Source organism: Thermobia domestica, chromosome 7, assembly GCF_964235325.1.
Source record: "Thermobia domestica chromosome 7, izTheDome1.hap1.1, whole genome shotgun sequence".
NCBI classification, from domain to species: Eukaryota; Metazoa; Arthropoda; class Insecta; order Zygentoma; family Lepismatidae; genus Thermobia; species Thermobia domestica.
In genome coordinates this window covers 70,297,087-70,323,047 of record NC_137460.1, presented here as the reverse complement: position 1 = coordinate 70,323,047, position 25,961 = coordinate 70,297,087, and the positions used below count along the sequence as shown (strand labels likewise).

The window sequence follows — 25,961 nt, the reverse complement described above, 5'->3', positions numbered from 1 at the left end:
CTAACTCCGGGACGTGCTTTGCCCTGTGGTAGCTAATTATACACCTTTAATATTTTATGATCACTGAAGTCAAAAAAGATATAAACTAAAAGTATACAGTTCATTAAAATTTCTTCCACATATATAGAAAATAGTGTTTCACTTTGCTAAAATTTGATTCATTCTCGTTTCTGTTGATTTCTATAAAAATTCCTCCCTGCTGACTTAATGGCTAGTGCGCACGCCTTTGGTGCAAGTGATTCTTGATTCGATTCCTAGTGGAAAACCTTGAAATTTTGAAAGCGTTGCATTACGGTGGTTCGATTCCACGTAAAATTGTGGTTCCAAGTCTCACGTAGCAGCGGTGTTGAAAAGGGAAGGTAAACCCAAATCAACCAACCAAACAGACTATAATTAAACAGCTTGCTTATCTCGTAGATTGGATAATTTTCTGATTAACTGGATATCATAGCACATTATAGTTATATAAATAATATTTTATTTTAGCATTTTAAGCATAGTTTATTATTTTTATTTTAATTTTACTGAATTGAAAATTCTATCTTCAAACTTCAACGGAATTTTGATTTCTTTTTTGAAGGAGACATTATCTATACTCATTATATTATACGATACATCTATGATATCTATTTTTGCTATTGGTTTGCTATAAAGCTAATTTCATTTTACACCAATAATTGGAAACTAGTTTTGCATTAGTTGCAAATTTGGAGCAAAGCGATCGACCCTCAGTGATTATTCGTAAAATTTTTTAGTGCATCAATGTTTTCGTGAACGAACACGACATGCAAATAGTTGAATTTGGCATATTAGCAAAAAAGCATAATGACTTTGAAAAAATTGTGTTTGCAGAACAAAACGAAAAGGGTTTTGCCCTATTTTTAATAATGAAAATTCTATTTACCATTGTTTACAATGAGAATTCACACGCCAAATGCTTTTCCAAGGTTAAGTCTATGGGCATTCAATTTTTCGGTAACTATTCCTCAATGGTATGTCCGGTCTAGATATGCGACACCTTGCGACACTCAGGACACTCTCTCGAATCATTATGTCAAATTTGGTTAAAAACTGTTCAATCGTCTCGGATGAGTATCCAGACAAACGAACGCTTAAGTCGAATAAAGAGAAGCTTCGCTCCAATTAGTTATATGTTTACATTCAAATTTTTTAGCGTTCCCCATACATCTTGTACTCGAACATTTTAAACATTATGTTTATTCAAAAATGGCCATTATTTTCGCATGTATTTCATTAACAGATTCCACATGTTTACAGAATAGAATTAATTTTAACTATCTATTTTCTAAAAACAAAAAATAGTTACTTTATTTCCCATGTGTTTTAATACATTTTTTTGCCAGAAAATACTAATGTAGAACTGTGGTACGAGTCTTTATGATGATTGTGTGTTATTTACTACGTCTCTATTTGTTCTTTGTAATTTCGAAAAGACTATGCATTCTAAAACTGTCATAGACATTATTTTAACAATATTTTAAACTTTGAAATTGATTTTCAAGTCAATTTATAGTAATACGTATTAACGTAAAGAGTGAAAAGTGACTGACTGGATCGAGACGCGAACCCGGGACCTCCAGGATACGTGCCGATGCGTTAACCAATACGCCACCCACTTCTGTCCCCCAGAACAGCTACCCACTTTTTCACTCTCGAGGTCGGTGCTCTTATCTCGGACCACGTGTATTAATACAGGGTATTATATGGGCACAGGATTGTCCAATCACAGCAGGGTCTGTGGAATACCTACGTGGTCCGAGATGACAACATCGACCTGGAGAGTGAAAGAGTTGGCGTAGTGGTTAACGCATCGGCACGGTATGCCGAAGGTCCCGGGTTAATGTCCCGTTCCAGTCGGTCACTTTTTCACTTTTTACGGTAGAATTCACAACTATAGAGGATTTGGTGTGTAATATAAAAAATCGGTTGTTTCTTTCTTTCATGAAAACACAACCGTCATAAAGTTCTTGGTATATGGACACAGGATTGTCCAATCACAGCAGGGTCTGTGGAATACCTACGTGGTCCGAGATGACAACATCGACCTGGAGAGTGAAAGAGTTGGCGTAGTGGTTAACGCATCGGCACGGTATGCCGAAGGTCCCGGGTTAATGTCCCGTTCCAGTCGGTCACTTTTTCACTTTTTACGGTAGAATTCACAACTATAGAGGATTTGGTGTGTAATATAAAAAATCGGTTGTTTCTTTCTTTCATGAAAACACAACCGTCATAAAGTTCTTGGTATATGGACACAGGATTGTCCAATCACAGCAGGGTCTGTGGAATACCTACGTGGTCCGAGATGACAACATCGACCTGGAGAGTGAAAGAGTTGGCGTAGTGGTTAACGCATCGGCACGGTATGCCGAAGGTCCCGGGTTAATGTCCCGTTCCAGTCGGTCACTTTTTCACTTTTTACGGTAGAATTCACAACTATAGAGGATTTGGTGTGTAATATAAAAAATCGGTTGTTTCTTTCTTTCATGAAAACACAACCGTCATAAAGTTCTTGGTATATGGACACAGGATTGTCCAATCACAGCAGGGTCTGTGGAATACCTACGTGGTCCGAGATGACAACATCGACCTGGAGAGTGAAAGAGTTGGCGTAGTGGTTAACGCATCGGCACGGTATGCCGAAGGTCCCGGGTTAATGTCCCGTTCCAGTCGGTCACTTTTTCACTTTTTACGGTAGAATTCACAACTATAGAGGATTTGGTGTGTAATATAAAAAATCGGTTGTTTCTTTCTTTCATGAAAACACAACCGTCATAAAGTTCTTGGTATATGGACACAGGATTGTCCAATCACAGCAGGGTCTGTGGAATACCTACGTGGTCCGAGATGACAACATCGACCTGGAGAGTGAAAGAGTTGGCGTAGTGGTTAACGCATCGGCACGGTATGCCGAAGGTCCCGGGTTAATGTCCCGTTCCAGTCGGTCACTTTTTCACTTTTTACGGTAGAATTCACAACTATAGAGGATTTGGTGTGTAATATAAAAAATCGGTTGTTTCTTTCTTTCATGAAAACACAACCGTCATAAAGTTCTTGGTATATGGACACAGGATTGTCCAATCACAGCAGGGTCTGTGGAATACCTACGTGGTCCGAGATGACAACATCGACCTGGAGAGTGAAAGAGTTGGCGTAGTGGTTAACGCATCGGCACGGTATGCCGAAGGTCCCGGGTTAATGTCCCGTTCCAGTCGGTCACTTTTTCACTTTTTACGGTAGAATTCACAACTATAGAGGATTTGGTGTGTAATATAAAAAATCGGTTGTTTCTTTCTTTCATGAAAACACAACCGTCATAAAGTTCTTGGTATATGGACACAGGATTGTCCAATCACAGCAGGGTCTGTGGAATACCTACGTGGTCCGAGATGACAACATCGACCTGGAGAGTGAAAGAGTTGGCGTAGTGGTTAACGCATCGGCACGGTATGCCGAAGGTCCCGGGTTAATGTCCCGTTCCAGTCGGTCACTTTTTCACTTTTTACGGTAGAATTCACAACTATAGAGGATTTGGTGTGTAATATAAAAAATCGGTTGTTTCTTTCTTTCATGAAAACACAACCGTCATAAAGTTCTTGGTATATGGACACAGGATTGTCCAATCACAGCAGGGTCTGTGGAATACCTACGTGGTCCGAGATGACAACATCGACCTGGAGAGTGAAAGAGTTGGCGTAGTGGTTAACGCATCGGCACGGTATGCCGAAGGTCCCGGGTTAATGTCCCGTTCCAGTCGGTCACTTTTTCACTTTTTACGGTAGAATTCACAACTATAGAGGATTTGGTGTGTAATATAAAAAATCGGTTGTTTCTTTCTTTCATGAAAACACAACCGTCATAAAGTTCTTGGTATATGGACACAGGATTGTCCAATCACAGCAGGGTCTGTGGAATACCTACGTGGTCCGAGATGACAACATCGACCTGGAGAGTGAAAGAGTTGGCGTAGTGGTTAACGCATCGGCACGGTATGCCGAAGGTCCCGGGTTAATGTCCCGTTCCAGTCGGTCACTTTTTCACTTTTTACGGTAGAATTCACAACTATAGAGGATTTGGTGTGTAATATAAAAAATCGGTTGTTTCTTTCTTTCATGAAAACACAACCGTCATAAAGTTCTTGGTATATGGACACAGGATTGTCCAATCACAGCAGGGTCTGTGGAATACCTACGTGGTCCGAGATGACAACATCGACCTGGAGAGTGAAAGAGTTGGCGTAGTGGTTAACGCATCGGCACGGTATGCCGAAGGTCCCGGGTTAATGTCCCGTTCCAGTCGGTCACTTTTTCACTTTTTACGGTAGAATTCACAACTATAGAGGATTTGGTGTGTAATATAAAAAATCGGTTGTTTCTTTCTTTCATGAAAACACAACCGTCATAAAGTTCTTGGTATATGGACACAGGATTGTCCAATCACAGCAGGGTCTGTGGAATACCTACGTGGTCCGAGATGAGAACATCGACCTGGAGAGTGAAAGAGTGAGCAACTGTTCTAGGAAGCGGACTGGGTGGCGTAGTGGTTAACGCATCGGCACAGTATGCCGAAGGTCCCGGGTTAATGTCCCGTTCCAGTCGGTCACTTTTTCACTTTTTACGGTAGAATTCACAACTATAGAGGATTTGGTGTGTAATATAAAAAATCGGTTGTTTCTTTCTTTCATGAAAACACAACCGTCATAAAGTTCTTGGTATATGGACACAGGATTGTCCAATCACAGCAGGGTCTGTGGAATACCTACGTGGTCCGAGATGACAACATCGACCTGGAGAGTGAAAGAGTTGGCGTAGTGGTTAACGCATCGGCACGGTATGCCGAAGGTCCCGGGTTAATGTCCCGTTCCAGTCGGTCACTTTTTCACTTTTTACGGTAGAATTCACAACTATAGAAGATTTGGTGTGTAATATAAAAAATCGGTTGTTTCTTTCTTTCATGAAAACACAACCGTCATAAAGTTCTTGGTATATGGACACAGGATTGTCCAATCACAGCAGGGTCTGTGGAATACCTACGTGGTCCGAGATGACAACATCGACCTGGAGAGTGAAAGAGTTGGCGTAGTGGTTAACGCATCGGCACGGTATGCCGAAGGTCCCGGGTTAATGTCCCGTTCCAGTCGGTCACTTTTTCACTTTTTACGGTAGAATTCACAACTATAGAAGATTTGGTGTGTAATATAAAAAATCGGTTGTTTCTTTCTTTCATGAAAACACAACCGTCATAAAGTTCTTGGTATATGGACACAGGATTGTCCAATCATAGCAGGGTCTGTGGAATACCTACGTGGTCCGAGATGAGAACATCGACCTGGAGAGTGAAAGAGTGAGCAACTGTTCTAGGAAGCGGACTGGGTGGCGTAGTGGTTAACGCATCGGCACAGTATGCCGAAGGTCCCGGGTTAATGTCCCGTTCCAGTCGGTCACTTTTTCACTTTTTACGGTAGAATTCACAACTATAGAAGATTTGGTGTGTAATATAAAAAATCGGTTGTTTCTTCCTTTCATTAGGATGAAATCACAACCGTCATAATGTTCTCGGTATATGGACACAGGATTGTCTAATCACAGCAGGGATCTGTGGTACAACCCACGTGGTCCGAGATGAGAAAATGAAATGAAATAATTGAGTTTTACGTCCCACGGTTATGCCGGTTACGCTAAAGGTCACGGTGACGATGACGGAGAGAAATGAGTGAAATGGTGGAATGAAGAAAGTGGGACGAAACGAGATAACCCCGAGAAAACCCACGAACACGGGGTTTATTCACCACAAAGTCCACACGGCGCGAGCTGGAATCAAACCAGGGACCCCAAGCACCGGAGATGAACGCTCTACCACTGAGCCACCGCGCCCCCTCTGAGATGAGAGCACCGACCTCGAGAGTGAAACATGGGTAGCTGTTCTGGGAAGTGGACTGATTGGCGTAGTGGTTAGTTTAGCTAAAGCATCAGCACGGTGTGCCAAAAGTCCCGGGTTTGTGTCTCCGCCTAGTCAGTCATTTTTTTTTTCACTCTTTACGTTAGAATTCACACTTATAGTAGATTTGATGTGTAACATAAAAAATCAATTGTTTCCTTCTTCCATTAGTATATACAATACGTATTAATTTATGAACAACAAAGATAAATCAAATATTCATGCTACGAATTTTCAATAAATTATTACAAAACAATTGTCAAACATCAAGATCTAGAACGTTTCTGTGATTTGTTGGGACTTTCTCGTAATTAAGCATGTCAACAAATTTTAGTTAAACAGTGAATAATTGTTGGCAATATTTTTAATTAACTACAATTTATTAGGTTTTGAATTATAATATTTACCAAACTGTTGTTTAGAATCTTTACTTACAACAGTCTTTACTAACAAACAATCTTCTAAAAACAATATTTACTTATATAGACGACTTGGAGTGTTATGGTATATATACCAGTAAATCTGTAATCGGATACGAGTTAAAAAAAAAAGGATAATGAAGTATATTACTTGTCGAATGTAAGGAGATTTTTAGAAGGAAAATGCTTTACAACAATAAGTGTGTTTCTTCGTACAGCGATATGACTTATACAGTAGCAGTGACATGGTGTATATAGATAAATGAGAGAGAAAGAGAGAGTAAATGAGAAAATCCTCCGCCTAAACACACATGTACCACATATCCATATGGGCATGTTAGTAATCAATCATACTCATCCGCCCGTCGATTTACCATACCAAAAAAATTCATTCATAAACGGCATGACTCATGCTATAAGACTTCCAATGTGATGACAGTTCAGTAGCCCTGAAATTCTGTAACTTTTTTCGACGCTTTCTTTTTTTTTTTGCACACTGATGTGTTGCGATTCAATGTTTTCTAATCTGAAGATGTCTTCACCAAGATATGTCTAATGCCCTTTCTCTAATGCTATTTCTTAAGTTTTTTTTTTTAATTTTATGTTATAATTAAACCTGAATGGATAGGGTAAATTATTATTTGGGTACTTATTCTCACATTATTTTTGTTCACTAAAAGCATTGTTTCACCAAGTAATCGTAAAGTGAAAAATTAAACTGATATTTCAACAGCTTGCTAAAGCTTAACTAGAATGACAATGAATTCGCATTTATCTTTAGGTTGAGTGAAAGTATGGATTACTCTAATTTATGTGACCTAATACCTAGCGCGTTCGCTTTTGTAGCATAGGGTCTGGGTTCGATTCAAGGTAAAAGAGATTTGAAATTTAAACAGGTTTTGACGGTTCGAATTGTACTCCTAAACTGCAGATTTACGTCTCATTTAGCTTCGGTGTTGAAGAAAAAAGAATACTGAAATCCAACTAATCAAAAAATCTAATTCACAAGCTTATCTTCTTGTGAATTTCTTTTTATTAATACATTGTCTTCATTGTTGCCCGATTATTTCATGAAATCACAGTACAACTTGAAATTTGTTTGCATTCAAAAATGCACGTTTACTTGCGACCATACACCACAGATAATTGTAAGTAAGGACCTATTAAAATGAAAGAAGGAATTTAAAAAAATTTTCTTTTGAACATGATGTTAAAATTAGTTCAGGTACGCAAGGAGTAAATATTAGTATTCTAACGTTTACCTATTAAATCCCCATTTTGATAGTAGTCTGCTGAATTTTTAGTTTGCTTGAGTTCATGTTCAGAAGGATTTACCGAAAGTTTAAAAATAAAAATTATGTTTAAGGACATTATTCATTGTTATATTCAATGTATACATTACATTTTCAATTGTATAAAGGAATGACTAATATGGCATTTTTAGATAAATAGTGAAGTGAGAATTCAGCACTAACACCGCAAGAAACCTATAGACACTAACAAAAACATGAGAACCTCTCTTAGTCTATTTTTCTTGTTTTTCTTAACATAATTAGTTTAATTTTTGCCAGTAAGTTGAATGTAAAGTGAATCACTTTAGTCTTAATATCAAATTATATATAAAATATATATACAATGTATGCCATTAAGAGATCATATCCATGTACTCTTTGCTTTAAATTTGTACCTTTTTAATCAGTGGACTCTTTTTTTTTTTTTCCTTGACTGCAACATTCTTAGTGGTACGAATAACATAAATATGATGGTAAACCATTTTTAGACATGGTGCCTTTAATATAAGTATTATTAGAAACTATTCTATAAAAATATTATTCTGAAACACGATGTGAAATTAACCCACTTTTCCCCGAATTATTTTTGTCACGAATTTTCTTCATATTTACACGATATACTGAGTGAAGTGTAATAATCACAAAATTGTTGAAATATATGAGCTGTATCCTAAGTGTACGGTTCTACGGGGGTGGTTCGAAAACGACCTATCGGAAATATCATGGCTAAGCTCAGGGGTCGTTTTCGACCCATTGAGAAAATGAGATAAAGTTTACCAATAGGCTGTCTTTCAAGATATATTTGTTAATACAAACTGGAAGGTTTTTTTTTTTTTTTTTTTTTTTTTTTTTTTTTTTTTTTTTTAACAGTTTATGGAGTATTTTTGGTCTTGTTCTGGATGTTAAAGTCTAGTTTACTCTTATTTCTGTTATTGTTCATCTTGTTCTGAATGTTAAAGTGTAATTTTCTCTAATTTCTGGTATGAAAGGTTTGGATTACAATATTTAGATTACCAACTTTAGCACACCAATGATGGATATTCAAGCCCTAGTGTGAAACACATCGAAGCATTTGCCATGCAGAAATGATTTGCATTTTTCGCAGTACCTGTTTGTCTTATTTTTGCATAACCCACATCTCCTTCGAAAACTTGAAACCTTTACGTTATGACCTATGTTATCATATCTTACAATGGCATCTGGAGATTTGCAAGTGGTGATTGAAATAATTGGTCTGACTGGTCTAGGCTTTGAATTCCCGTACTTCTTTAAAAGTACCTTGCAAATGCTTCTACGGTTTTGCAGGAGGTCACCAGTGTATCCAGCCTTCCCTGCAAGAAGCCAGCAGTTTATGATTACAACTTCTAACATCCAGACTATGAGTGGGAAATACCATTTCTTTCCACGAATGGAAACGCGATAGAGCTCCAGGTTTTTATGTAGTTTGTCCACTCCATCCATGTTTGCATTGTAGTTCGAAACTACTGTTGGCATTTGTACCTGGATCCTCTTGCCAGCCGAAGAGGAACGTCTCGATGTTGTCTTCAGTGGTTGGACACCGCTGGCTGTCGACAAGTGTTACGACGCTGTTATCATTGACTCTTAGTGCCATAATTCCAGTACTTTTCTCTCTTCGATAGTCGTAGTTACCTCTTGGTAATTTCTGTATTTGCTTCATGTCTTTGAGTGTACAATTTTCAGTTCGTGCTACTCGCACCGTCCCTGTAGCCTCAATGTCTTTTTCTTGAAGTTTTTGGACTAATTTTACGGAAGTGAAAAAATTATCAAAATAAAAAGAAAACGGGTAATCGGGATAATTTTCTTTCAAAATGTCAGAAAATTTCAGCACCACAGATCCACCAACTCTAAATATTGTAAACATAACTATGCTGATCTCTGTCTTTACCTTGATAGACATCAAACTGTATTACATAACCAAGATGAGTAGCCATTACCCAAGCTTTGTATCCCCATCGTATTGGTTTACCTTTTAGAAACTGTTTTGCCCCATGCCTACCATAATACGGAATCATCGACTCATCGACACAAATGCTTTCTTCTAGGTTAAAATGTTTGATGATTTTTTTTTGTTTGTTTGTTAAGGAAACACATTAGTGGACGCACTTTAGACAGTCTGTCATTCACATCAAGTTTGTTGTTGTCAGCTACATGTAGCGCGTTCATTATTTCATCAAATATATTACGGCTCATTGAGTTAACAATCAAAATATTGTGAGAATCATCTGAACGTTCCCAATACATATGCCGCCTTGGTAAACATACATAACCACTCAATAGAATAATACCCAAGAATACTCGCATTTCCTCACCTGACATAGTCAAACTGTGATTTCCTTTCTCAGTTCGGTATCTTACAGTTTCCCTCATCATATGATTGATAACTTCGTCATCAAAAAAATGTTCAAAGTATTCATACGGTAGCAATAATTCTGGTGTATTTTGAGCAGGGATCGTTTTAAATCTAGGTTCAAAATTGCGCTTTTCCCAAATGTACTCGCAAGTCAACGCTGATTTTCCCCTTTTCGAGCATTTCATCTTTTTCTTGCTTCGTTCCTTCGTAATATCTTCATCGTTATCTTCACTCTTCTCAAGTTAAGCTTCAGCTCATAACTGGGTCCCGCTTAAATTGTCAGGTGATAAGATGTCTTCATCTCCTGAATCCTCATCACTCTCTTCTCGAGTATTGGGAGGACACATAACTATTGTATTTGATTCCTCTTCTAAATAATCGATAATTTCAGCTACAGTCAGAGACCTGCAATATAAAAAATACGGTATATAAGAGACTATTTCAAACTTGAATGTTAGATTAAGTTAGGTTAGTATTCACCCTTACGGTACGAGGGGGGGGGGGAATCCGTCGAACCCACAAGCAAATAAACTGTAGATTGTGCTTTTCTCCGTGAGGAAAAATATTTCAAAAATTAACACCGTCAAATGAAATGTTACGAGAATAATTCTATTAGATTTGGTCCAAACGGCTTATCGTGTACCTTGTAGGTGCCCAAAATTTAGTGTGGATCCAACAAACTCCCCCTCGTTATTGCATGTTCCTCTTTTTTATTGTATGAAAATATAATTACGAATGTATTTTTGTTTCCTACTACCTATACACACTAATATATATGGGTTTATCCCTTTTCCGGTTTGAGAATTGGGGTCGAAAACGACCCAACGGGAAAAAGTAGGTTAAGTAAGAGCACAAAATATCAATTTTTAATTTGATGACGTACAATCCTCCTGGACATTGAATCAAATTTAGATTTGATAAATGCTATGTAGAATTGGATACAAGGTTCTATTTCATAATTTGTATAGAAAGGTATCTAACAAACTTTACCTCATTCCGTCCCGCCCCCATCCTAAGAAAGAAATCTTGTCATTTTTGCTCCGAAGATAGATTAAGGTACAGAAATATAAAAATTTAACAGACTTCAATCAAATCGGAATTTAACAGGTAAGATTTAAAATTCTAAAAGAATTAACGTTCTTATCTTGAAAGAGATTAACTTGAAATAATTTATTCTCTTGAAAAAAAACATCGAATTTAAAGAATAAATTTAGTCAAGGGTTCAATTTAATGATTCTTTCAATGATCCACAGAAATTGAAATTTATGTAGAAGTTTCTCTTTTATTCATTAAATGATATTTGTTCACGAGTAATGATAAATATTCCTCATTGAGAGAAAATTAAGATTAATTTATCTATACATATACATGTATTTGTGTGTTAACATGTTATGGTATATGAGAAAATAAGTTATATTAGATTTATTTAAAGATTTTCGTTTTTTAAATATAAAAAAATATGAATTATCTATCCCGCTTTAACCTTTCTCTTCCCCCTAACTTGGTTTTATCGTATTTTTATGGCCTTTTAAATAAACAAATTGCTTGTCAGACACAACCATAAAACTTTTAGTGTGCAAATGCGTATCTATAGGGATTTCGCTTATAGCAATACTTCATAAAACTGAATTTCGTAAACTATGAGTCCAATTACGTGCATAAGCTGCAATTTATGAGCTTGGTGCAAGTTTGCATCTGATTCTTAGCACACAAAGAATTGAATGTTTCATTTATGGTGAAATCATACATTTCTTGTTATCATTAGTGAGTGCAGCTGATGTAAACATGGGAACCAAAACCGTAGATAAACTCAAGGTCACTTCAAATACAACTACGTGTTTGAGTTAGTTTGAAAACAGCAAGCAAAATCTATGTTGGATACCAGACTAATAACCTCTTGATAACCTATACAAATTATTCGTAACTACAAAAATTTGTTCGCTTAGAAAATTATAGCACGTTGTTATAGGAAATATGATATGATCACTCTTCGTTATAAAGACAATGATATTTCATGTAATTTGCCAAAGCTTTGTAAAGCATGACATTCGCTCAAAATTATAAACAAAATACGTGTACAAATTCCTCTTGTTATTTCTTTTATCACGTCACTTCTTTGAATAGTTTTTATTTTTTTGTTTAAAAATCTTCTGATATACAAGATAAGTTCTATCTAGTTTTAACGTGATGGCAATGAACGATCTCCATACATCTTTGGTTCTGAGGAGAGAGGAAAAAATGAAGAGGAACATTAGTTATTGTTATTAGTTATTGTTATTGTTATTATTAGTTATTATTTTCTCTTGTAGCTTGTTAGTTATGGTCGCTTCAGTACATTTTGAGGTGAGAAAAATCCGAAAAGAGATTTCAACGAATTTATACATTTTTGACCCTAAATGTCGAAAAAGTAATTTTTATATGTATGTCTGTTCGTTCATTCAACAATATATACATGGGCCTAAATGCTACAGATTCTTCAAGGGGATTTTTCAACTTTTCCATCTATCCTCAAAAGTAAGGGTCGTTTACGTAGGGTGAAAACAGAAATTTACAGTTTTCTCGGAAACGATTTTAAGAATTTTGTTTATATTTCATACTATATAGTATTACTATATATACTGCTATATAGTATTACTTATTTTTCTTTGAAAAATTCAAAAGGAATAGTTTACTAATATAGTTAGTTTTGGGATAATATTCTCATAAATGAACCGATTTCCTTCATTTCGTAAATAAACATTTCACTAAGAACATTAGAACATAAGTTATTTCTCTTGAAAAACAATCTGAAGAGATTAGACAGCACGGGTACTGATGGGAAAGAATAAATTATTTTTCACTTTTTTTTTTTTTTTCCCGAAAATAGGCTATTCTGTTTATCTCAATAATAACTCTACAGTATATCATAAATTGTTTCTTTGAGACAAATTAAGAAGTAGTTTACTGGTGGGATGAACTTTTCTCGAAAATGGCTCTAAAAATTCACTTCATACTTCATGAATAAGTGTTTATTAACAATTTACAATATGACATAATTAATTGTTCTTGAAAAAAAAAGTCAGAAGAGGTAGTTTACTGGTAATGTTAATTTTATTCAGAATAGTTTCTCGCAAACTAATGAATGACTTTATTAATGTTCCATAAATGAGTGTTTCATTAATAATTTAATAATGAGAGAATAGTATGTCACTTTTCTGAAAACACTTTAGAAAGAGTATGTTGATATTTACAGATAAAGTGGCTTTTATTCAGACAATTTTCTTGGAAAAGATATTGATGATTTTTGTTTATATTCTATCAATAAATAGTTCATTTGGAACTCAATAAAATGGGCTTTTCTCTCGATAAAGTATATAAAAAAATGAAAGTTGAATTAATTTTGAGAAATGGTTTTGAAAATCGATTAAACAATTTTGTTCATGTTTTGTAAATGAATATTTCTGTAAAAATCCTATAATGTAATATGAACTAGCTTTTATAACAAAAATGAAGAAAGAACAGTTTATTGATGGGAAAGTTTCGTTCGGACGATTTTCCGGAAAACAACTTTAGTATGTTCTTCATTAACCACCTGCAATATGACATATTAAAAAAAAAAAGTAAATAGTAAATATCTTCATTGGTGGGAAAAGTTTTGAGTGGAGGATTATCTTGATAACGACTGTGACGATTTTGTACTATTTAAAATAAATATTTCAATAATAACTTTATACTTTGCCTGTTTTATGATTCACTTTAAGAAATTAGGGTTCTTACTGGTCACGGAAATCAAGAAAGTCAGAGAAAACTCAGGGAAAATGGTGCAGGTCAGGAAACCTTAGGGAAAAAGACTGGAAATCAGGGAAAGTCAGGGAAATTTTATAAAATATGTTTCTGCTAACATTAATTGTACACCAATTTCAGCTTAGCCAAGCATTATAATACCTATTTATGGGAGGTAAGTGGAATGTAAGTATAAGCAATTGATTACTATTTATCTCTATAGAATAAATGTTGTAATATATAACTATTAACCGTTACGTATTCCTTATTTATATGTCAAAATCGTCCGACACCTGTCATGAAAGTCAGGGTATTTCCTGCCAAAGGTCAGGGAGAAGTCAGGGAAATAGATTTCTCCAATTTCTCCAGATCAGTAGGAATCCTGAAAATGGGAGAGAAAACGTTTAATGCGATGGCTAGTAACATTTTATTTATTGTTAAAGCAGAACGTTTTTCCCGAAGATAATGTTAACGGATATATAAAAGCGAGAGAGAGAGAGAGAGAGAGAGAGAGAGCAGTTTAGTTTTTCGGTCTAATAATTAATCAACTATCAGATGATTACTTAGTCAGCCCAGCATAATGTTATAACTGTGATTAGAGTTCTTACGACTTAACTTAATCACATAGAGAGTTTATACCGTTTTAGATTGATACATGAAATTAACGGCTATTGAAGATCATACATGTAGCTGTAGCTGTGAAATACGAAAAGAAATGTCGATTTCAATTTTGTAAGAAAGAATTGACTACCTATACGCCATCTTCGTTCCTTTTAGTCCATTGATGTATATGTAGAGGAATTATTCTTTTTTCTTTCGTTCTTTGAAGTGAATTCGAATTGTAAACTACTTTTAATTTTACTGATTTCTTCTTCAATTTTATTTAAATGGCCTTTGCATTGTTAAAACGAATTTGTATTAGATATGCATTTAATAACACTTAATTTAAATTGCATTTATAAATACTGACATTATGCATCACAAAATTTACTTTTTGCGAAATAAAAGACATCGAAATACGGGGTTATTCGAAAATAATTGTGCAAAATAATTTATTCTGTATTTTACATATTTCGTTTGCACTGAAACGACATAAAGTTGGTAGAAAAGAAGAACGGCAGGACGTATGTCATTTTGAATACTACCAACTGTAGGATATGAGCACTTTGGGTAACACGGCAGACGTCCAACCGATTATAATTCAGTTTTTGTCAGACACGTCGCAACATATGGAGTACAAATATCCACTGGATTCAAACTTCTGCACTCTGCGCGAAATTGCACTTCCTGTGCGGCCCTTCTTTCTTAAATTTTGTACGAAAATGTCTCTAAAGTGTTACGACAGACCCTTGTTTGTGCAAATTCCATCACACAATACGCACGCTCTACCTTCAAGGTCGCTGTTTGCTTTACTGTTTACACAACTACTACCTCTTCTAATGGCTTTGACGTAAGCTACAAATATAGACTTCTTATATGCCGTTCCGGTACATTAATTTTGCACCAGGTTTTGAATAACCCTGTAGATTTGAAGAAGAAACCTATTTAATCATATAGTTAATATGTATCCTCGTTCATATCAAGAAAGAAAGAAAAAAAAGAATGCTTTTTCGTGTAAATTAATGAACCGAAAGACCCAGGCCCGTAGTCACGGGGGGGCTAGGGCGGGCTCAGCCCCCCCTAAATTTTTTGCAGCCCCCCTAACTAAAATCATAGTTCGAATTAACGGGGGATGCCGGGGAAATTCCCCTTCGGTAAAAATTTATGTCCGGCTCGTATCACAGAAGTAACATAAATTTTCGCCTTCTACATTTACAGCAGCAATACATAAGCATCCCCCTCTCGTACGAAAACGAACACTGACTGAAATGTTGGAAGAAATTGTATTTTCAAATGTACTTTAGAGTGATATATATATATATATATATATATATATATATATATATATATATATATATACAATGCTCCATGTGCAAACGACCTTCGCTGCAGGAGAAAAATAATTTATGGTTATTCTATCGGCAAACATGTATTTGTGTTCAGAAAAATATACTTTTACCTTAATCTGCGGACGAAGAGTTTATTCTTCCTGTTCTTTTTGGAATTTGCAACTGAAAACATCCTTTTGCTGTGAGTCATTGGCTTTCGGTTAATATGCGAGAGATTGAAAAGACAGCATCCCTCAACAGGGGGTCGCAACTGCTTCGCTCTAATAATCACACAGGCGTATGGGTTTGTTTTGTGTATATTGGACATGGAGTGAGAGAGAGGGGTGGGGGATTTTGACTACGTTTTATGTCATGTGATAACGGAGTAAGAAAAGTTTCCTTTTCTGAATTGTATTTACTCTTGTTGTGTTGTGAGTTGAACATGGTTGTAATTGAAAGTTGGTCGATACTGGTTTCTGAAGATGCACCGAAGTTCACTTAAAGAATGAGAATTGTAGTATAGCAGCAACCTGACTATTTGTTAAATAGCTTAGAATAATATATCTTTAAACTAAATATAAGTTCGATTCACTTAATCTTCATCGGGGGTGAATAATTAGATACTTATACGGTGTATTAAAATAATTTAGTAATTGTTGCCAATCTTTGGTGTCAGAATCAAATGTTCAAGCAGATCATTAGACGTAAGCCTAATCATGCAAAGTTACTATTTTGTAAATGAATACCTTGCAATCTTCTGGTATTTAAACAAAAAATGCAGCGGACTAAACGGAAGTAGTAGTTACACTTATAGGAAAAACAGAATTTTCAATTAAAAATTGAACCTTATTGGATGATAATATGTATAATACTTTATAAATTTGAAATTTCACCTTTGACTTAAAACAGTGTGCGTTGGGGAGTTTAGCGTCTCTCTTCAGCAGGGAGGCAATAAAGAAACGGGACCTATAGCTTAAAGTAACATCCAAATCACTATCGGTTTGAATCCGAGGACTCCCAGTACGGTTTGAACCCGAAAACAAGACGCGCCGAAGGCGAGCGCTGTACCCATGAGGCTACGGGGTAGCCCACAAAAGTAACAATTTGTTAATGTAGTTTCATTTTGAAGAATAGATATCTTCAATAGAAATAAGTAAATAGCTGCTTAAATAATTAGTTCTTAACTTAAACATTTTAGTACCTACGAAAGCAATAATCTCGAATTCTTATTTGTACAATGTAAAGAAGAATTTCATGTATACTTTGATATGAATTGTACTATACAAAGAAAATTTGATGAACTGTTACTTCTCTTATCAATTTCGTTTCGAGAAAGAAGGTAACTGCGCTAGAACAGGGAACTTTTTTGGAGTTATTTCTTATTTGAATGCTCGAGTACCAGATCATAACAGATTATTTTTACTTAAACATGACTTTAGTAGCAATCATCCTAAATGATTGTTGATAGTATGTTCCAAAGAGTTTAGGACAGTAGTTCCCAAACTGGAGTCAGCGGACCCCAGGGGTCCGCGTGACCTGGCTACGGAGTCCAAGACGTCTAAAAATTGAAATGTGTTGTGATAAAATGGAACTCACAGCTGTTATGCAAAAAGTATTTTTTCAGTTACTAAAAAGAAAGCAATTAGAAATTATACGTTTGTAAATTTGAATATTTTCTTTACTAAATTTCTGCCCTGAAGCCGGTAAACCTTTATATAGAACTACTTCAGGTGAGAGGAATTCCTTCTTTGTTAGAACATTTTTTCAAAAGCAGTTGTACATTAACTGCACCGTGCCGATCTTGTTTTGCTGAGTTACAAGGACATCACCAGAAACCTCGATCTGGACACAATTGTTTTAAGATTGGCAGCATCCAAAACAAGGAGACTTATACTGTGATTGTGTTGTTAGTGATTGTTCAAATGTTCAATTTGTTTCTATTATAGTGTGCTAACATGAGGAGTGTATATATGCGTGTTGTGTTTGTGTTTCTTAATCTTATGAAATTTATAAATTTGTAGATAGCAAAAACCCATAAACATATCATTATTTCTTTCGAGCATCACCATAAAAAAAGATCAAAAAATGTTTAGAAGTACAAGTGTAAAATAAAGCGCGTGATATTTAAAGAAATATAAAGTTTCATATCTAAGGAGATGTAAATAATAATACAGGTAAAATGTTAATTTCATTTTTCCAATATGCATATATTTGAAGTAAGATTTGAAGCTTTCCTGGCGGCGTATGTGATAAAGTTCTTCTCGGGCAATCAGCCAGGTGAAAACTGGTGGATAGGCCAACGTTTCGAGAGCTGTCATCGTTCTCATCATCAGGGCAATTATGTAGAGATCAGCGGATATAAGTAATATATACTCTGGGCTGGAGAAAATGCTGGTTCCTGATTGGCTGAAAATGCTGGTTCCTGATTGGCTGATTCAATCTGAAAACTGGAGCTGTGATTGGCTGGCTATGTTCCGTAGTCCGTGGTACTGATTGGCTGAGGGTTATCTGAATGTTTGTGGTGTCGTTTTCTTTGTTGTGGTGCTGATGACCGGGTTCCACAGGGGTTTAGTTGAAATCCAGTGTCTCCATTAACGTTGTTCGGTTCATGAACTATGGCAAGAGATTCGGCTACTATCCTGGTCTAGTAATTGGTGCTCTTGGTAATGATGGATGTGTCCTTAAAAAATACTTTATGGCCTTCTGTTAAACTGTGTTCAGCTAAACCTGATTTTTCTGGATGGGATAATCTAATGTAATTTTCATGTTCTCTGCAACGTTGTTCAATGGTGCGTCCTGTTTGTCCTATATAAGCCTTTCCGCATTCACAGGGTATACGATACACGCCTGGTGTCTTTAAGCCCAAGTCATCTTTGATCGGGCGAAGTAGTATAAGTTTCTGATTTTTGGTGGCGGCTTGTGTATGGTCTTAATGTTGTGTTTTTTTCAGAATTCGGGAGATCTTTCTAGAAAGTTGTCCAGTGTATGGTAAAACTGCTATACTTAATGGTTCTTCAGTTTCTTCTTTGGATTTCCTCTGTTCAGAAAAGGTCCTTTTCAGGGCCAAAGTGATATGCTTCTTGTAATTATTCTGGAGTAGCGTCTTTTTGAGATGATTCAGTTCCCGAGGGAGGGATTCTTCGTCTGAGATGTCTTTCGCTCTATGTGCTAGTGTGCTGAAGACGGTGTTTCGCTGTGACTTATGATGAAAACTGTTGCCATTGAGATAGAGGTCAGTGTGAGTAGGTTTCCTGTAGACGCTATGGCCGAGACTACCATCGGGCTTCCGGCGGATGAGAATGTCCAGGAATGGCAAGCATCCGTCCTTTTCAATCTCCATTGTGAACTTGATGTTACTATGTTGTTCATTAAGAAATTCTAGGAACAAATGCAGTGTCTTCTCCCCGTGAGGCCAGATGACAAACGTATCATCTACGAATCTATAAAAACATGACGGCTTAAAAGGTGTCAGTTCTAATGCTTCTTGCTCAAAATCTTCCATAAAGAAATTCGCAACTGCTGGTGAAAGTGGTGATCCCATGGCGACTCCATCCGTCTGTTCAGAGTACTGTCCATGCATATATTTGTTTAGGCCACATGTATTTCAAAATATTGATTTAAGATTCTGAGACCCTTCTCTGTAGAATCTCTTTGAAGATAGTATTAAATCTCATTACTCTCTAGATGTTTTCAAGTTTCACAAATATTTTTTCAGTCATCAAAAATTAAAAAACGTATTTCCTGTACTAATTCTTTGGAAATTTTAATGATTGGTTCGTTCGGCCAACTATTTTTTTAACAAATATTTTTTTTTATTTCCTTGAAGATGAGAAAACGGAAGAAATATTTTGTTGCCATAACAAATAAAATAAAAAGGAGACACATAGTATTCTAGCTTTCAGGTACAGTTGTACTAACGTTACAGGGGATAATTTTAATAATAATTCCTTCACGCTGTAGTTTTAGTTTTAAGAGCATAAGAAATTATTCATCATCACACACAGAGACAGACATATATATATATATATATATATATATATATATATATAGTATAATGTCTGTGTCTCTTTCTGTGTGTGCCCACCCTAATTTACATTTAGCCCCCCCTAAATTTGGAGGCTGGCTACGGGCCTGGAAAGACCTACATGGCACACAGACTCAGCAAACTTAAAGTTCGATAAATAATTATAATTTTCAACAACTTTCTTGGAAAAAGAAGTAACAAAAACTAATTCCTTGTCTACCTATAGGAATGTTGAATAGAATATCAGCAACCTACAGGAAGCCCGAAGTCTATTTTACAATTACCATATCTGTTTCATCATATAATTTTAACGAATCACTTACATGATTACAAGTAATGTGCATCACGGTTAGGATATGTGTAACTGTTAGGAATATCTGTGTCAGTTTTAGAATTATGTGTCTCATTGCTGGCAGAATGTGTGTCACTGTTAGGATAAATCAAACATCATATAGAAACAATTTGCTTGTTAACTGTGTATATTTTTCAGGTACAGTTCATAAATAAACAAACAGTCTAACAGAGTATTTTTTTCAGATATAGTACATAAATAAATGAATAACCTATTCCACCGAAGTTTATTTTTCAGATACAGTACATAAATAAATAAATAACCTATTCCAACAGAGCATATTTTTCAGAAAAATACATAAATAAATAACCTATTCCAACAGAGCATATTTTTCAGATCCAGTACATAAATAAATAAATAACCTCTTTCAACAAAGTATATTTTTCAAACACAGTACATAACTAATTAAACAATCTATTCCAACAGAGTGTATTTTTCAGATACAGTACATAAATAAATAAAATAAATAAATAACCTATTTCAACAAATATATTTTTCAAACACAGTACATAATTAATAAGCAATCTATTCCAACAGAGTATATTTTTCAAATACAGTACATAAATAAATACAATCTATTCCAACAAAGTATATTTTTCAGATAAATAAATACAAATCATAATAAATACAATACGGTACATAAATAAATACAAATCTATTCCAACAAAGTATATTTTTCAGATACGGTATATAAATAAATACAAATCTATTCCAACAAAGTGTATTTTTCAGATACTGCACATAAATAAATAAACGATCTGTTCCAACAGAGCAAAAACTATCAACTGTATCAGATTGACAATGAGTGTAATACTTTTCAACGATGGTATTTGGGATTCCTTACAACCTTCCACTGTTGAACTTATTGTCTATGTTGTGATGGTTATATATTAAGAGTGTAATGTTTCCTCTTAGTGCTTCTGGTATATATGTATTCGGTAAATAATCATGTAAGCTCCATCATTTTGATTCCTGTACTCGCACTGAATTTTTTTTACCTAACTATGTACGTACTGATATATATATATATATAAATGTTTATTTGAATTAAAATTTTAATTATTATTTTCAGATACTATAATTATTACTTTTTTCTATTTATTGTAGGACTGATAGATCTCTTAGACGCAACGAGAATAAGAGAATTACCTTTAGGTGTAAGTAGAATTACTGGCTTCTGTGATAGCCGTGCAATTAAGAATGAAGATGGGGAAGTAGTTCCTGAGGGGGAGCCCGATACAGCTTTCCGCATCAGCCAACAAGCGCTTTTAACAGCTAACTTAGCGCAAATCTTTCCAGGTAAGTGTAAGTCCTATTACTCTTATATTTGTTTGTTCATTCTTTTCATCGTCGATAATTATAAAATATATACATCAATAATCATGCCTGTTGAGCTATATGGTTGCGAAACATGGTCGCTTACTCTGAGGGAAGAACACAGACTGAAAGTATTTGAGAATAGAATCCTGAGGCGAATATTCAGACCAAAGAGGGATGGAAATGGGGAATGGCAGAAACTCCATAACAAGTAACTGCATAATTTATATCGTTTATCAAACATTGTTAGGGTCATCAAGTCAAGGAAGTTCAAGTAGGCAGATCATGTAGCCAGAATAGAAGAAGGTAGGAACGCTTTCAAAGTTTTAACTGAAATCCTATCGGAAAACGATTATTAGGAAGATCTAGGCGCAGATGGGAGGAAAATATTAAGATGTGTCTCGTAGAAAGTGGATCCAATTGGCTACGGACAGAAGTCAATGGAGAGCTTTCATAAACATGGCATTGAACTTCCGGCTTCTATAGGCAATACAGTTAGTTAGTTCATTGTCAATGAAGAAACACTTTTGTTCTTTTATTTGTTTAAAAATTGTAAGGAAATAAAGGCGAGGATGGACTGAATATTAAAAACTAATTGTGTAAACTTAGGTTCAGACTGAAAGCTCATAAAAGATGCATGCTACAAAATTGATTCTATACTGGATATATAAGAATAAGTGAAAGTTTTCTGGCCAGGGTATATACACACTTATTTATTAAAATTAAAATACAGTGCTACGGTTTCGACAACTTAACGTCATCTTCATCAGACGTTAAGTTGCCGAAACCGTAACACTGTATTCTAATTTTAATTAACAAGTGTATATACTCTGGTCAGAAAAGTTTTATTTATTCTTGTAGTAAGTTCCAGAGTCGTGATGGATAGAGATATTTATTATACCAGTGCTATTCAACTGGGAGTAAGCGAAAAGTTTTCTGTAGGTACGTAATCCTAAAATAAGCATATTTTCAATATTTATTGAATGATCATAGTTGGAGAATTCATTGAATGATAGTGTTATTTCATAACTCCTTCCTTTTCCATCAACATATTTGTGTGAACAAGGTTAAATTGCATTAACATCAATAAAAATGAAGCACAGAAATTACTTGAATCCAGAAGCGGTTCTGATTCTCGCGTTCTCGAAGATTCGATCAAGAATCGAGGAGTTAGAGTCCCGGAAACAAGCTCAGTCATCTCATTAACAGACTAGTTCTAAAGTTACTTTTTTTTTTAAACCTTGTCCTCAGTGTGCGAATTATCAGGGAGGAAAATCCCTCAGTAGAGCTGCATGTCTCCCATATGTTTTGAAATTTCCCATGTTAATGTTTGGATGTGCACTTTATCCCCCTTGGCACACAGATTGTTCTTTTGTTGGGTCTCTATTTGTCCCCCTTTTTAATCAACAGAACATGTGTATTAAGTTTAATAAGTTAATTTCGATTTAATTTGTTTTAAACAGCTTCAGGGGTACACAATTGAATGGCAAACTATGTCTAGAGGTACGAGAGGAAAAAAAGGTTGAATAGCACTGTATTATACCACACAAATGTTTTACACTAAAATGAAAACAACTAAGAATTTCTACAAATCTTGATGGTCATGAAATGTCTAACTCAAGGGAAAACACGAGTAAATCTAAGAAAATACTTTAGATAAAGGAAAGGAGGAGAAATAACTAATTTTCCAGTTGTTCTTACTCTCATTATCTTGTGTAATTTGTAACTATGAGTGGAACAAAACCACTAAAATTTGGGATGCAAACATAACCAAAATGCACTAAGTAATTATGCCTTTACAGTACATACATTAACACATCAGGAATTTTATAATTAAATGTTTAGTTCAGTTTTGCTTTTGATTATATGAATAGTGATTCATTGGATTCGTTAAGCAAATAGGGAAGGTAAAAATAAACATTTGAAAAATATAAATTTAAAAATAAATATGTGATAAATACTGGTACATGACTACATGAATTGGGTATAATCAAAAGTATATTTCATGATTATACAATATATTGAATGGCTTATAAAATATTATATGCAATATAGAGCTTTTATAATCGTTTCTAAAATGCAGACATAAATCTGGAGATTAATTGTTATCGATGGATAGACAAAATTTTTATGTAGGAACTAGAAGATTAGTAAAATATTATCGATAACTAATTTAAGAAGAAACAACTTCCAAAATAATAATTTTAGTTTATTATTATTATTATCATCATCAGCATCATCATCATCATCATCATCATCTTGCTTGTACAATCAGTGAAAAACTAGTTGAACCCCTGACAGCTATAACTCTATTAGGTCGGAATAAATATTTTTGCTGGTATCACAAACGCCTGAACAGATGAAACCCAACTTACATGTAACTTCTCAAGCAGTTGGTAAGCCTGTGAAGCACTGAAACTGGTTTTTGCTATGAAGTTGATGAACGAAAAAAAAAAAAAAAATCTCCACTTTAATCTTTAAGCATGCTGTCCAATTAGTGCCATATAAAAGACATTATAACTCGTTCTGTGTATAATGTATTACTTCATTACATACTGCATATGAAAAGTGAGAGAAAAACGCTGATCATACATGAGTTTGAAAATATCAAATCTGGAAAAATTGGAGGAAATGTGTTTATAAATCTTTGTCTCCATTCGTGATCCTACTTCAATTTTCCGTCATTCTTATCATTCCAACATCTCTCTCCTTCTTCAAATGAGACGATATTGCTTACTACACTGAGTATGAATTGAAGTATTTTAAAAAGTTCGGACTTGCCGGGACTCGAACTCGAGAAACCCAATAATCTATACTCACCTACTAATCAGTTCCTTGAGTTTATACAAAAACTGTTAGCTAGTTAGCATTCTTCATGTAAATCTAGACGAGCCACTAAAGCCCTATGAGGAGATGATCATTAGTTAATATAATTAATTTTCTTCATCAAATTTTATTATTTAAGTAATTGTTAATGCAATTCTATTATTACTTTTATAGTATTAACTATCATAGCAACCTCAATTGTTTCACTGATTCAACTTGTTTTACATCAGGTATTGTGACGTAAAAGAAAATGTAACCTGTGCGAAAAATACGTTTATATATTGCAATAAATGTACTTTGTAATTTCTAATTAGTCTCCGCAAATTTAGTCGTATCTGACTGTGGAACAGAAAACTACTTTACACGAAACAGATCTGAAGTAGTGTATGAAACAGTCGAGCGGTTTGGGTGAATAGTGTGTAACAATGTGTTCTTGTGTGAATAGATTAAGGTTTGATTTTCTCCTAACCAAAGCCAGGGAGTAAGAACATTTCTTTGAATAACCCTATATATATATATTTTAAATTTGATTAATGAACAATATTATATGAATTGTAAATGTAAAATTCCATAGCTGAAAACAGGGTATTGAGTATGCTCACTATTCTATTATTATTCTCTTGAGCGCGAGGAACCAGAGTTTGATTTGTCTGTAAGGGCTCATGTGGATCGGATTCCACATTGTGTTATGGGTCCACTTTCAAATAGGCCTGGTGCTGAAAGGGACTCTAAACTCTAATTAACTGACTAATATCGTTTGAGTAGTAACAAAATAATTCCGCAATGTTTTCTTAACAAACAGAATATTTCATTTGTTTCTTGTTATGCATATGGAAATGGCGAAATCGTAACTTTTGTAGAAATGAATAAAGAAATATTTACGTTGTTATTTGGTATAATTACCATATATAATACCGGTTTCTGCGGGAGATGGTGCTTAACTCGAATTAAACTCGAGTACAGTTTTGCATTCTACTTTATTGTTCCCTCTTATGTAAAAATAATGCTGAAAATGATTTAATTAATTAATCAATTCAACACAGTAACAAATATGACACAGCCTGTCGTAGAAAAATAGAAGTAAAGTCGATTATATGTAAGTTAGGATTAGATTATATCGGTTGTCTATAAAGTATTGGGCATTAGAACCTCAAAATTGAGAAGACAGTTATTGTCATGTAAAAATAACGTTATGAAAAACAGATGCATAATTTTATTCGATTGCTATTTGCCCTGCCATTGTTCGACAAGTCCATAATTCCATTGCTATAGAACCCCTGTTGTTTCTGGTTATATATATATATATATATATATATATATATATATATATATATATATATATATATATATATACATATATAAAAGTGGTTTTTATTGACTTTGTTTCAAACTAGCTTAACATCATCCAGAGAAGTCCGCAGAGATAGAAACAAATTATAGTTTGACATGCTAGGTCTAAAGTATATGGTGGATGCATTAAAACCTTCTATCCAATTTCTCACAGCTTCCGACGGCTCTTTCAAGGTGTATGCGGTCTGGCGTTGTCAGCATGGTATATGATACTCTTTCTGTTAACCAGCTCCGGCCTTTTAAATTGCTAGGTTGCTCGCACTAATTGTCAATAGTACAGGCCCGAGTATCTCGTTCATTCCAGTGGCAGCAGCCCGTGATGCACAATGACCTTCCAACTCCACCAAACGCACAGCACAACCTTC

The 25,961-nt window shown here is 34.9% G+C and overlaps 1 protein-coding gene across 1 annotated transcript in view; it reads left to right on the top strand.

The window, feature by feature from the left end:
• The window catches only part of LOC145690181 (uncharacterized), a 214,669-nt gene that overhangs the window by 77,119 nt on the left and 111,589 nt on the right, over positions 1–25,961 (top strand). The window contains exon 2 of the mRNA XM_081764817.1: positions 21,211–21,402. Within this exon, the coding sequence (XP_081620943.1) occupies positions 21,211–21,402 (192 nt within the window). The remainder of the gene's footprint in view (positions 1–21,210; positions 21,403–25,961) is intronic.